This window comes from Cetorhinus maximus, chromosome 4 (genome assembly GCF_964194155.1).
Source record: "Cetorhinus maximus chromosome 4, sCetMax3.hap1.1, whole genome shotgun sequence".
NCBI lineage: Eukaryota > Metazoa > Chordata > Chondrichthyes > Lamniformes > Cetorhinidae > Cetorhinus > Cetorhinus maximus.
Window position 1 is genome coordinate 123,173,919 of NC_135882.1, and position 15,007 is coordinate 123,188,925.

Consider the following 15,007-nt stretch of genomic DNA (forward strand, 5'->3'; position numbering starts at 1 on the left):
GATCAGAAGTGGAGATGTTCGCACAATGTTCAGCACCATTCACGGCTCCTCAGACAGTGAAGCAGTCTATGGCCAAATGAAGAGCTGGACAATATCCAGGCTTGGGCTGACAAGTGGCAAGTAACATTTGTGCCACACAGGTGCCAGGCAATGACCATCTCCATCAAGAGAGAATCCAACCATCACCCTTTGATGTTCAATGGCATCACCATTACTGAATCCCCCACTATCAACATCCTGGGGTCCACCACTGACCAGAAACTGAACTGGACTAGCCATACAAATACTGTGGCTACTAGAGCAGGTCAGAGCCTAGGAATCCTGCGACGATTAACATCTCCTGACTCTGCAAATTCTGTCCACCAAATACAAGGCACAAGTCAGGAGTGTGATGGAATACTCTCCACTTGCCTGGATGATGCAGCTAAAAGAACAATCAAGAAGCTCGACACCATCCAGGACAAAGCAGCCCAATTGACTGGCACCCCATCCACAAATATTTACTCCCTCCAGCACGGACGAACAGTGGCAGCAGTGTGTACCATCTACAAGATGCACTGCAGAAACTCACCAAGGGTCTGTAGGCAGCACCTTCCAAACCCATGACCACTACCATCTAGAAGGACAAGGGCAGCAGCTAGATGGGAATACCACCACCTGGAAGCTCCCCCCTCCAAGTCACTCACCATCCTGACTTGGAAATAGATCGCCGTTCCCTCACTGACACTGGGTCAAAATCCTGGAACTCCCTTCCTAACAGCACTGTGAGTGTACCTACACCACATGGACTGCAACTGTTCAAGAAGGCAGCTCACCACCACCTTCTCAAGAGCAATTAGAGGTGGGCAATAAACGCTGGTCCAGCCAGCAACAGCCACATCCCGTAAATGAATTAAAAAAAACACATTAGTAGCTGATATACTGGTGGGTTAGGGCTGCCAACTCTGGTTGAAGGCATTCTTCAAGGTCTGATCACGTGATATCCTGACCATGACTTGCCCAATGCTGTTGGATTTACCCGATAAAGATCGGGTTTTCCGTGGTTGAAAATCTGTATGTCTGGTTTTGAACTATTAACTATTGTGCGAGACGTTCCAGGGACCAGGAGGCCACCCTAGGCAAGTCAACAGGGGAAAACTGAGAACAGGAAACAAAATACAAGGATGGATAAAAGGGAAAACCATTCTCTTCATTTGAGGCCCCATTTCAATCTCCCTCCCTCCACAGCTCAAACACCTCAATTTCAGCCACCCCCTCATGCAATTTGTGCCAACCCCCACATCTGACCCCTGATTCCCTAATCCTTCCCCCATCCAACTGGCAGTTCCTGGCTTTTGAACAATGGTTATCTTTTTATCCATCATCTGTAGTGGCAGAGGAAACCCCTTATGTCAGTAACAGAGCTGTGCAAGCATCCAATCCCAGGGACAGAGGAGGTCCTCTTTTTAGGTTATTGATTTCCACAGTTTTACTGAAAAGTCTATCACAGAAAACTACCCAGTATAGTTGAATGTGGTACTGTGCCACATGGGAATATTCAGAATGTGGTATCAAGAAAATCACACCAGAAACCTAGCTCTGAATTGGTGGGAAGGGTGGGGCAGTCATTGTTTTGGACAAGAAACCCTAAAGTTCATGTTTCCCCCAATGCTGTTAATTTGTTAATTCCACCATATGTATCTTTTGGTCTTGATAGGTTCCATGGCTGAAAGCCAGTCAGTTAGGTAGGGTGCACTCCAAAGCAGGCCACAGGGCCATATAGGGCCTAGCCACAATCCCAGAAGGGGAAAGGGGGTGGGGAGAAAGCAGAGGAGGGTGTCTGATCCCTGACCCCTGGTGGTCTTTGTAATGGGGGTCTATAAGGGGAAGCAAGTAGGGGGTGGGGAAGGGGCAATACTCATGTTCCTCCTGGCCACCAGTAGTTCTGCCTTCTCCCCGAAGCTGTACTTGCCTCACTTCAGCTACCAGGCTGCCCATAGCCCAAGAAACCCAGCCATCCAATTAAAATCCACAATGCAGGCTAAATCAGAGACTGCCTGCCTCATTAACATACTTTAATTACCAACCTGGCCCTCTCCTGCCTCTGTAAAACCCAAAAATGAGCAGGTTGGAGACAGGGTTCAGAATTTTAAAATTTTCATGCACCCACACTACAATCACGCCACCCCCCACCCACCCCGCCCCGCCCCCCCACCCCAAGTCCAATCAATCAATGTTTGTGTGTTAAATTCCCCATGTCATCAACCACACTGCCAGGTGCGATACAACCAGCCCATAATATATGGAGGCTAATTTGAACATTTTCCAAAGTTTGGATTTTGGGTCTATATATAAGCTTTTACTGACAAAAATGAGCTTTGCAAAATTCTAAAAAGTGACACACTGCAAAAAGAAGCACTACTGAAAAATCGAACAGACAACTTATCATGCAGGCAACCATGCAACATCTCACATCGGTGCCAAGCCTGGTAAATCAATATTTAATAGCCATTTTATCCTGGCAATGGACATTGAAAGTATCATCCCTTTTCCTTCAAGAATCACCTATTCAAAATTCATGATTAGACAGCCACAGCTCTGAGTTCAGAACTTAGCAAATAATATTCACACAATATTGACTAGCCTTCCGTTCCATTGATTCCAAACAGGCAGAAAGTGCAGCCCTCACATTTGGCAATCTTTATAGCTAAATCCCAATGCATAAAGGTGTATCTTTTTTATGTAAAGTGAGTGAATAGCCATTGTCAGTGAACAACGAAATCATTCACATTCTTACAATACTGTTTTTGAAAAGAACTTTAACCTTTAAATGCATAATATACAGAAAAAATGAATAATGACTTGCAAAGAAAATTAATGGAGCTGACACAATGACATCAGAATCACATCTGCTATAAAATGATTTGAACTTACATTCTTTTGCAGTGTGGGCATTTTGCCAGAGTGTTGAACCTAACTTCCATCCACTGTAAATAAACAAAACAAAGTCAGGTCAGGCACGAAAGTTTTTTTCCCCCTAAAATGTCTCCAAAAGGTCACAAAGAACCTTCCATTTCTCAAGCATTAAACTTTTTCCTTCCATGCCCTTGTAAGGGAAAAAGTTTAATACATTTTTCAACTGCAGCATCATATATTTGATTTGGACATCCACAGAAAGTTTCCCATGAAAAACAAAAATGGCTTCAGTGCTGGTAAATGGAATTGTTCAATTTAGTGACTTGGGTTATAAGGATTATAAGGCTCTTAGGGCAGAACTTAACCACTTTTACAGATTTTCAGAGGCCATGACCAAAAGCAGGTCCTCATCCCTCTGGTGATACTTGGCTGCCTGCCTGCATGATTTTACCAGGAGGCAGCATGTGGGAACACTGTCCAATTAGGGAAAGCGGGTGTGACATGCACCCCACTGGGCCAATGGGAGGGCCTGCAACATTGTCCTGTCAGCAGGACCACTGGGATAGGTGGGATCTGCCTCAGCAGGCAGGAGAACACAAGGACACCTCAGGATGGAAATGCCCTCTGAAGATTTTGGAAGATTTAAAAATTATAAGTGGCCACAGATGCCAGGCAAACATTGTGGAGGTGGATCTCTACCATAGGATAGCCTGCGACCAGTGATAGAAATCGCTTGACAAGTACAGAGAAATTCCATAATCATTTCATAGAATCTGAATCGTAGAACAACACAGCACAAGAGTCCAATCAACCCATACTGACTCTGAAACAACTATTCAATTAGTCATAACCCTCTGCTCTTTACCCATAGCCCTGCAAGTTTCCCTCTCAAGTGTTTATCCAATTCGCTTTTGAAAGTTATTATGGAATCTACTTCCACCCTTTCAGGGAGTACAATCAAAATCATAAAGCAGTAATTTTTTTCATGTCACCTCTGGCTCTTTTCCTAATTATCTTAAATCTGTATCCTCTGGTTACTAGTCCTTCAGCCACTGGAAACAGTTTCTCTTTATTTACTCAAATAAATATTTATTCACTCAAATCAAAACTCTTCATAATTTTGAACATCTCTAACATTTTTCCTCTTAAATCAAGAAAAACACCCCAGCTTCCTCTAGCTTCACCATTTAGCGTAAATCTTTCATCCCTGACACCATTACAATAAATCTTCTCTACACCCCCTCTAAGGCCTTGGCATCCTTCCTGAAGTTTGGTGCCTAGGATCAGCCATAATACTCCAGCTGAGGCCTAACTAGTGTTTTATAAAGATTTAGTATAACTTCCTTGCTTCCATACTCTATGCCTCTATTTATGAGGCTAATAGCCTTCACAACTTGTCCTGCCACCTCCAAAGATTTGTGCACATTGCCATCCCTCTAGAATCATAGAACAGTTTCAGCACAGGAGGTGGCCATTCAAGCCATCACGTCTATGCCAGCTGACTGCAAGAACTCAGCTAGTCCCATTCCCCGTAGTCCTGCAAATTTTGCTTCATTTAATTATCCAATACCCTTTTGAAAACCACAATTTGCCTCCACCACACTCTCAGGCAGTGCATTCCAGATCCTAAATTGGTTGCCTAAAAATTTTTCATGTTGCCTTTGAATCTTTTGCCAATCGCATTAAATCAGTGTCCTCTGGTTTTCAGCCCTTTTGCCAATGGGAATAGAAGCTCCTAGTTTCCACTCTATTCCTACGTCCACTTTAAAAATTGTACCATTGTGATCACATTGCCTCTCATTCTTCCTAGCAAAAGTGCATCACTTCACAGTTCTCTGCATTAAGTTTAATCTGCCACATGTCTGTTCATGCCACCAGTTTATCCATGTCCTTTTTAATTTATTAAAATAATGTCTTTTCCCCTTAAAAACATATTTTTCCAGGTTGGTTAGGTTTCTATCCATTTTAGGACTGGGCAACTTACAAAAATTAGGCTGAAATTGACAAAACAAAATAGCCACAAAACCAAATTTTCAGCCAAAGGAATAACATTAGACCAGAGCCTAATCATAGAAATGACCAGATCATTCTTGAATGTTTCTTCTACACGTCAATCCAAGGATTTACACGTTATCTCATCTGCAGAGCAAGAAGCTGCACAGCATCCAAGTGAGATCATTTTTTAAGTTGCCTGTAAAATGTAACCAAAAGTTATTTTGCTGATTTACCATCTTTATGAATAGCTATATCACATGCAGGTTTCATACTGCTTCCGAATTAATTTTCAGAATTATACAAAGCTCTGAAACGAAAGGTTGACATGGAAATGTTGAACTAATACTACCCCTCAAACAGAAATTCTCTCTTGCAGCCTGAAAACCACTGCCTCATGTGGACTCTCAGTCCCACTATTTCCCTACCCATTCCACTGGCCCCACTTCCTGTGCCGGCCATTATCGGTGCATTACGGTCGGTATGGCCATCTTTTAAATGATTAGGCCTCTGACAAATTTTGAATGTTCAGCTTGAAGGGGAATAATTTCCTCAGACAGCCTCAGACAGGTGATCATTCATAGGCAGACAAGGAGTGATTCAAATGCAGGATGGCAGTTGTCTTGCATCCATTTCTGGCATCCTTCCATCTACGTAAGATGATGGATATTGCAGCCAGTCAAATCCGTTGGGGATAGGGTAGCTTCATGTGGTGCATTTTTGCTGATGGCTGAAGACACCAATCCGTAAGGACTGCTAGGCAGTAAACAAAGAAAGTTTTGCATAGATTGTAAACAATGGCTCTTTTGTGAGCAATACCTAATCAGTCAATAGTCATCTTGCCCATTTTGGCGTTAGGAAATTCCTTTGATCACTGCTAATCTTTGAGTTAAAAAATTAACAGAGATCTGATGTCAGCCAGGCAGCAGGAAAGCTGCAAATCAAATCAAGCAGAAAAGTTGTAAAAGGGGAAAAGGAGCAAAAGGCTGAAGAGAAATAGTCTCTGCAGAGTCAGCAAGACAGATAGTGAGTGAAGCTAACTTTCTACATTAAGAAGCATGTTCTTTATTTTTGTAATGGTACATGAACAGAAGTTGAACTGATTGTACCAAGTGACATCTTCTGCATGTTTTGTCTACTGCTTTATTCCACAGTTTATAAAACGAATCAAATAATGATTTGCCCAAAATAAAATAAAGCGTGGAAAAACACAGCAGGTCTGACAGTATCTGTGGAAGAAAAACAGATTTAAAGTTTCGAATTGAATGAGACTCTTTTTCAGAAGTCGAAACATTAACTTTAATACCCAAGAGATGTTTATAATGTTGACAAAACTGAATAAAATAAAAATCACTCTTTACCAAGGCACAGAACGAGCTGTCCCTTCACTGGGTATACAAATGCCTTTCTGAAAAGTTTTAAATAGACATAAGCTGGAACAGAGAACCTTTGTGGATTTGTTAACAAGATAGAAAAATGGACCTATTCCTTTTCCCCATTTATATCCATCAGGAATGTCATATGCATATTGGGTCAGTTTCCAATTATATACCAGTGATACTGAACGCCACTTTCAAACAGCCTCTCAGCCACCACCATACTGTAATATTGTCGGTCCAACATCAAATTATGTTCTTTACACATTTACTTCATATCCTCTTCCCTCTCCCTCAGACTAATCAAGGTCATGCAAAATCTTAGCTTTCTGTTAACCCCTGATCTGGACTTCAAACCCACATCTTCAATGCCAAAAGCACTTACTTCTATCTCTGCAACACTGGTTACCTCCAACCTTACCCAAGCCCCTCTCCCACTGAAACCCTTGTACATGCTTTTATCACCTCGGACTCGTATTCCAATAATTCCACGTTGATATTCTTCTGCCCATACTCCATAAACTCCAACTTGGAAAAGATCCAGCTCCCTAAGCTCTGCTTGTAAAGTTACATTGGCTCCTTGTTTCTCAGTGCATTAAATATAAAATCTTAATCCCTGCCTTTAACTATACCCATGGCCTTTCTTCATGCTATCACTGCATCTTCCTCCAGACATAAGAAATAGGAGCAGGAAATAATTATTTGGCCCCTTAAGCCTGTTCCGCCATTCAATAAGATTACGGCTGATCTGATGTAGCCCAAACTCCACTTTCCTGCCTGACTTCATTATCCACAACTCCTTTGTAGATCAAAAATCTATCTAACTCAACATTGAACATATTCAATGATGCAACTTCCACTGCTTACTGGGGAGGAGAATTCCAAACACAAACAATCCTCAGTGAAATTCTTCCTCACCTCCATCTTAAATGGGAGACCCCTTAGTTTGAAACTGCCCCCTAATTCTCCATTCCCAGACAAGGGGAAACATTCTCTCATCTACCCTGTCAAAGCCTCTCGGAATCTTATGTTTTAACAAGATCACACCTCATTCTTCTAACTCCAATGTGTATAGGTTCAACCTGCTCAGCCTTTCCTCATAAGACAACACCTTCATCCCAGGAATCAACCCAGTGAACTTCCTCTGATGTGATTTGAAATATCATTATGCAGCGAACTTCCCAAAATGGAAAGGTGGTATCCTTGAAATGACACATGGAGAAAATTTTAAATGGAATCACAACTCTTTAGTGACCTCAATGTGTTGCCATAAACAAATCTATAATAAGTAGTACTTCTATATTCCTTAACTTTGCGTCAATTCTCACTATTTAGTGAATCAAGTTAACATTGTAACTAGTCTCTTAATATATTGTTGGGGTGCAAGCACTTTTTGTACTGCACATTTAAAGGAATACAAGACTAACACATGCATCACAGGACTGAAACACCTCGTGACCAATATAGTTTATTTGGATGCATCAGGTTTACTGATGTGTATGTCTGGGTTGGTCTTAATGCCTTACAATGCTGGTTTCACCACTTCCCCCTCCCTCCAAGAATTGCAATAGGATTCCCTTTGTCCTCACTTTCCACCGCACCAGCCTCCACATCCAAAGGATCATCTTCTGCCAATTTCCCTGCCTGCAGAATGATATCGCCACCAAACACATCTTCTCTTCCCCTGTCAGCATTCTGAAGGGACCGTTCCCTCCGTGAAACCCTGGTCCACTATTCAATCATCTCCCAACACCTCGTCCCCTCCCCACAGCACCTTCCCATGCAATCACGGGAGGTGTAACACATGCCCTTTTACTTCCTCGCTCCACAAATCCACTGCTCCAGGTGAAGCAGTGATTTACTTGTATTTCTTTCAATTTAGCACACTGTTTTTGCTGCTCACAATGCAGTCTCCTCTACATTGGAAAAACCAAACGGAGGATTATTGGGCGACTGCTTTGCAGTCACCTACACTCAGTCCACAAACATGACTCTAATTTCAGGTTGCTTGCATTTTAATTCATCACCTTGCTCTCAAGCTTACATTTCTGTCCTCAGCCTGCTGCAGTGTTCCAGTGAAGCTCAACATAAGCTCTAAGAATAGCACCTCATCTTCTAATTAGGCACTTTACAGCTTTCTGGATTCAACATGGAGTTCAACAATTTCAGACCATGAACTCTTGTCCCCCATTTTTATTATTTTTTGTGCTGTCTTAATCTCATTTTTGCTTTTGGATAGAGCTGTTAATTATTCTGCCATTCACACTCACTCTGGACAGATGTTGTTTCTTTACTACAACCATTACCATTCCCTTTGCCTTTTGTTTCTTGACATCCTTATCATTTAATCTCTCTCATCCCAGCCCTTTCCTTTTGTTCTCCCACCCACTTCCCCCTTTCAGCAGCACAAAACCCATCACATTTTCAGAACTGAAGACAGGTGAAGAGTCAGATTCAACTCAAAATGTCAGCTGTTTCTCTCTCACCACAGATGCTGCCAGACCTGCTGAGTATTCCCAGCACTTTGATATGTGTTTAGACAATGGTGCTTTTAGTTCTGTTTGCTACAGTACAAGTTTTTTAAAACTTAAAATCTTGTTATGTGGTCCTTTCAGTCATTCACTGGAAGACTGAATTTCTTTTCACAAGTTAACGGTCCTCTAAGGGGATCATAACAATGGACTTCCAAAAGTTTGATAAAATGCCAGGTTAATTGTATAAATTAAGGTTAAGTGTCTACAGGTGGGGGGGGTCACTCATTGGATAATTACTTATAGCTTTCAGTTCTGGGATTTTGAGATCCTTGTTGACATGAGAGCTAAGTGGCGGAAGAAGCGTATGCGCAGGCTGAAACGTAAAAGACGAAAGATGAGGCAGAGGTCCAGGTGAACAACTGCAGAAGATGCAGTACTGATCAGTCTTTGTTGAATCTTACATGGCAAATGGACTCTGCGCTTCTGTTTATACATCTTTTTCTAAGACCAACAATTTAGAGGCACTTAAGATGCTGGTCATGAGAAGATCTTGTACATTGGTCTGTTGTGGTACTGTGCCTTCATGTACAGTAATTGCAAAATAAAATGAAACGACCTAAAGTAGAGGATTTCAAGGGTAATATAACGTTTAAAAAAATTAAATCTGGAGCAATGGGTACTTTATTTCCCAGCCTTAGGTGACCCAAAGATGATGAAATTAGTCATTTCTAGTGATGCTTCACGTGCTAATCTTCAGGACGGGTATTCATAGTCAGCCGGTTTCATAATGGCCCAGATTTCACACATCTTCATAATGTATGTTAATGAATTATGAAGTTTTACTGTGGAATTTGAGAAATATGCATTATTAATAAGATTAATGACCTTCCGACAATGCGCCACCACCCCTCACCACCTCCCCACCATTGAAAATGCTCCGGCCACCCTCACCCCCATGCCCCCCCCCAACAATGCTCCAACTCCCTAGGAGAGGATGGGTGGTGGTGAGCAATGCCGGAGGGGTGAAGTTAAACAAAGGCAGTTTTTGAGCATTGTTGGGAAGGGGGCTGGTTGTGACCACTGCTGAGATGGGGTTTGAGCTTTGTCGGGAGGGATCGAACATTTTCTAGAACATGCTGAGTAATGTCAGGATGGAGGTGAGCATTGTTATGGTTGCCTTGGTTGCCGAAGGCTGATTTACTTAGAGGGAGTTATGCTCCTGAGCAGGCTTTACACCTGCTATGAAAAGCTCTAAGCAAATCAGTGTAAAAACCAGTGTAAGTATAGGGCAAACAGCCCAAGTTTCCATGGTTCTGGCCATCTGATCCCAATGTTGTAGAGGATCACAAGTAAAAAAAGCAATTAGAACTTTAACCTTCCTGCATTAAGTGTTGCATGTGCGTGTGTGGACTTCCTCAGGGCTCTGAGGCACATCAGAGACTTAAGTTGAGTCATCACCTCTCCACATATTGGAAGATGTGGACCAATATATATATGTAATGGGTGAAAATGGGAAACGTCTTTCAGCTTGGGAAGCTAAGAAAATAAAAAGGGCTGTTGAAAGTACTTTAGCTACTGAAACACATTGTGGATATGGAATTCTACTTGTCAAAACTTTTAGGAAAGATTCTGTACAGTGAGCATACTGAAGACTGCACACTCATTTGAATTTTATGCAGATAATTATTTTTTGTGGGATAATGTACACTTTACGAAAAGTGACTGAGAAAAGTTTTTGGATTGACCTTGCTGGCTAAAAACTGGGGAGAAAGGAAATTTTTAAAATTAAATAGGAGGAAGTAAGTATTCGACTGTTGGATTGTTTAATAAAAATAAATGCATTTACAAAGAAACAGGCCAGTCAATTTAACTTCAGTGGTAGAAATACTTTTAAAAACTATAATCTTGGACAAAGTTTGAATTAATTAAGGAAAGCCAGTATGTTATCGCATCTATCTAATACGAAAGTAAAATACGGTGGATGCCAGAAATCTGAAATGCAAACAAAAAAAATGTTGGAAATACTCCAAACTGATGAAAGGTCATCCCGACCTGAAACATTAACCGTTTCTCTCCACAGATGCTGCCTGACCTGGAGTATTTTCAGCAGTTTTGTTTATATTTTGTGTTGAACTAACCTGACTGAGCTTTTTGTTAAGGTAACAGTGAGTGTTGCTCAGGGTAACGAGGTGTAAACAGATTTTCAAAAGACATTTGATGAAGTGCCACTTCAGTAATTTTGAGGCCCGTAAATAAAAGGGACAATGGCAGAACGGATATAAAATTGGCCGACTGACAGAAAACAAAAAGCGGTGGTAAATGGCTGTTTTTCAGACTAGAGGACGAGATATAGTGAGGTCCCAGGTACACTACTGGACCATCACTTTTCATATCTCGATATTAATGACTTAGACTTGGGTGCACAAGGCAAAGTTTCAAAATTTGCAGGTTGCACAAATATTTACTGTGTTGTGAACTGAGGAGGAGGATAGTGAAGGACTTCAAGACAAAATAGGCTGATAGAATGGGTGGACACATGGCAGATGAAATTTGATGCAGAGACATGTGAAGTGATACATTTTGGTAGGAAAAATGAGGACAGCAACATTAAGTTGAAAGGTGTAATTCTAAAGTGGGTGCAGGAACAAAGAAACCTGTGTACAAGTTGTTGAAGGTAGCAGGGCATGTTGAGAAAGTGGTTAAAAAGGCAAAGGTTTGTGTAATTTATATATCAAGGCACAAAATATAAAAATAAGGAAGTTATGATGAGCTTTTATAAAAAAACTAGTTCGGTTTCTACTCGAGTTGTTTCTAATTCTGAGCATCACACTAAGAATGATTTGAAAGCTTTGGAGAAGGCCCAGAAATGATATATGAGAATGGTTCCAGGGTTGATGGACATCCAGTCATAAGAATAGGTTGGAGAAGCTGCGGTTGTTCTCCTTAAAGAGAAGAGAAGATTTGATTGAGGTGTTCAAAATCATAAGGGGTCCAGACAGAATAGATAGTATAGTAATTATGGTTTTATTTAGTGTGTAACGTACCTTTAAGAATAATACTTGTTAAGGAAGATCACGTCATCTGTAGTAACCAATAGGAGAGTAGCATGGGCTACCGCAGCAGTCAGTGTAGAGATAGAGTTGGAGTTGAAAGCACACCTGTAGTTGACGCTGAGTATATTGTAATTAAACTTAACGTTTTCACCCAAGACTGTCTTCAGATCAACTATCATTAATAGTACAGTTTGGCCACCCTACAGCAGATAGTGAGAAACTTGAGAACCAGAAGGCACAGATTTAAGACAGGTAGCAAAACAAATGGAGGTGACTTGTGCTTTTTCAAAAAAAAATTTTCAAGTGATTTGGATCTGGAATGCACTGCCTTGTGAGGATGGTGGAGGCAGGTTCAATCGTAGCTTTCAAAAGGGAATTGGATAAGCACTAGTAGATTAAAAAATGTACAGATTATGGGCAGGGGAGTGGGACTAGCTGAATTGCTCTTGCAGACTCGTCAGGCTGAATGGCCTCCTCCTGTGCTGCAACAATTCTATGATTCTATAATTATTCAGGGCCCAGAGATGTGGGGTGTCTCACAATGTAATGTTTTGTACAGAATATGGAGGTTCTCAATTTAATTTTTGAAACACCCAATTGCGAAATTAATCCTAATATTTTCAGAGGGAATCAGCAATCATGCTATTGGATGGGGAGATGGTGACGTAGTGTTAATGTCACTGGACTAGCAATCCAGAAGTCCAGGCTAATGTCCTGCGCACAAAGGTTTAAATCCCCTCACATCAGCTGGTGGAGTTTAAATTCAATTAATAATCTGAAATTCAAAAGCCTAGTGTTAGCGATGGTGACCATGAAACCTTTGTCAATTGTCGTAAAAACCCATTTGGTTTACTAATGTTCTTTAGGAAGGAAATCTGCCATCCTTACCTGGTCTGGCCAACATGTGACTCCAGACCCACAGTGATATGGTTGACTCTTAACTGCCCTGTGAAATGGCCTAGCAAGCCACTCAGGTCAAGGGTAATTAGGGATGGGTAACAAATGCTGGTCTTGCCAGCAATGCCCACATTCCATGAAAGAATAATACTTTAAGAATGCAATGGTCAGGAAGTCTAACCTTGTGCATCAAATCATTTGCATTTTAAAGCACCTGGGCCCACCAGCAGTACTCTTTCTTGGACACATAATACTGAAACAAAGTTTAAAATGTCCGCTTACTGTTCAGTGAGCATGTGCTAATCAAAAGGAAGTAAATGTAGAGAGAGTTATTACATAAAAGTCATTTAATTCATGGTTAAGCCTTTCCAAATTAATACTTGGGTTGGCAGATCTTTCTCATACATGATCATCAATTCACTTAGTAGCTGCATACATACCAGAAAGGTATTCCCACAATGTCCACACACCACACGTGTACCTTCAGGCTGCACTGGCAGGGCAGGCTGAGCAGGTTGTTCTTCTGGGATCAGCATCACTGGACCCAAATTAATTATGCGTCTACTGTGGGGAAACAAATGCTGCATTAGATATTGCACACGGATCTTACATCTCTGACAACATTTATCACTTGCTACGGGCATTGCAATAAGTTAGTTCCACTTCCATATGTATGGGATGATTCGTCTGGATAAGATTACAAATCCCACACTAAAGCAATTTAGTACGATAGTAAATAGTCTAAAATGACAGTTAATGTTGTTTTTACCATTAAATTTTTTTTCCATACTTTTATTTCAAATCATTTTTTTGCATTGGGAATAGGAATAGAATCAACTGCAGTGCCTACTGTAGTATACTGGCACCTCTCAATTTATCCTGGAATACTAATGTAGAACTAAATTTATCAACTGTATTCAAGCCTTCCTGGAGAATTTCAGCTTCACTTAACTCAAGAGATAATAGACAACTGCTTATGTACAAGTTACCCATTTTTAAATTAATCTGCTGCTCTCCATTTGCATCAAGCAGTATGCAATGGCATATGGTAGCAAAAGTAATTGTGTAAATGAACTAGTAATTCAGAGGCCTGGACTAATGATCCGGAGACAATGAGTTTAAAGTCCAGCAGAGGGAATTTAAATTCAGTTAAATAAATCTGGAATAAAATGTTATTCACAGTAATGGTGAAAGTACTGGATTGACATAAAAATCCATCCAATTCACTAATGTCTTTTAGGGAAGGCAATCTGCCATCCTTACCCAGTCTGGCCCATATATGACTCCAAATTCACAACAATACTGTCGACTCTCAACTGCCTGATGAAATTGCCAAGCAAGCCACTCAATTGTATCAAACTGCTATGATAAAGTCTAATAAGAGCAAAATTAGACAGGAATCCTGGCACCAACCAAGGTATTGGAGAAGACAAAGCACACCCAGCCGAGTGGATCCTGCAAAATCCTCCTCACTAACATCTGGAGACTTGTGCTATTGGGGGGACTGTCTCAGTTGTCAAGCAACAGCACGACAGTCATACTCACCGAATCAAATCTTTCAGCCAACGTTCCAGACTCCTCAATCAATAGCCCCGGATAAGTTGCAACTGGTAGGCCATGTTATACTCCAGAAAGGTCATAACTGGAGCACACCTTTCCAGAGTTTTATAAGCATTTATTCACAGAGTTATACATTACAAGCTAACAACTACAGTTTTACAAATAGTTGTTTGGTAGCATAGAACTTGAGCACTGCTGAAAAAAGGGACATGTTGAAGCTTTTCATCTTGCACTCATTAGGAAACTTTGCAAGAATACCAAGATACTTGGCAAAAAGACTTTTTTCCTTATATTGAAACTAGTTTTAGCCTATTTATGAGACACATATTAATCCCCAGTTAATGCCCAAAACTTGCATACATCTAAACATAATTATTACACAATTAACAAGACAGACACACACAACAGAGGTGGTGGCAGAAGGGTACAAGGTCATGAGGAATGGCCCTGGGAATCCTCAACATTGACTCTGGATACCATGCAATCTCATGGTATCAGGCCAAACATGGTCAAAGAAGCATTCTGCCACCTATTACCCTCTCATGGCTGATGAATCAGTACCTGTCCACATTGAACAACTAGGAAGAAGCACTTAAGAGTAAGGGTAGATAGTTGACACTGGGTGGCAGACTTTAATTTCCATCACCAAGGCACCACCACTGACCAAGTCTTGAAGAATGTGGCTGCCAGGCTAGGCCTGTGGCTGCTTGCAAGAGAAGCAACACATGAGAAAAACCTATTTGACTTCATCTCCACTAAT

General features: G+C 41.1%; 1 protein-coding gene across 1 annotated transcript in view; it reads right to left on the reverse strand.

Moving 5' to 3' along the window:
* pip4p2 (phosphatidylinositol-4,5-bisphosphate 4-phosphatase 2) overlaps window positions 1-15,007 on the reverse strand; it is a 98,835-nt gene that overhangs the window by 26,389 nt on the left and 57,439 nt on the right. Inside the window, exons 4-5 of the mRNA XM_078540722.1 lie at window positions 13,128-13,251; window positions 2,914-2,966 (exon numbers count right to left, since the gene is read on the reverse strand). Of these exons, the coding sequence (XP_078396848.1) occupies window positions 2,914-2,966; window positions 13,128-13,251 (177 nt within the window). The remainder of the gene's footprint in view (window positions 1-2,913; window positions 2,967-13,127; window positions 13,252-15,007) is intronic.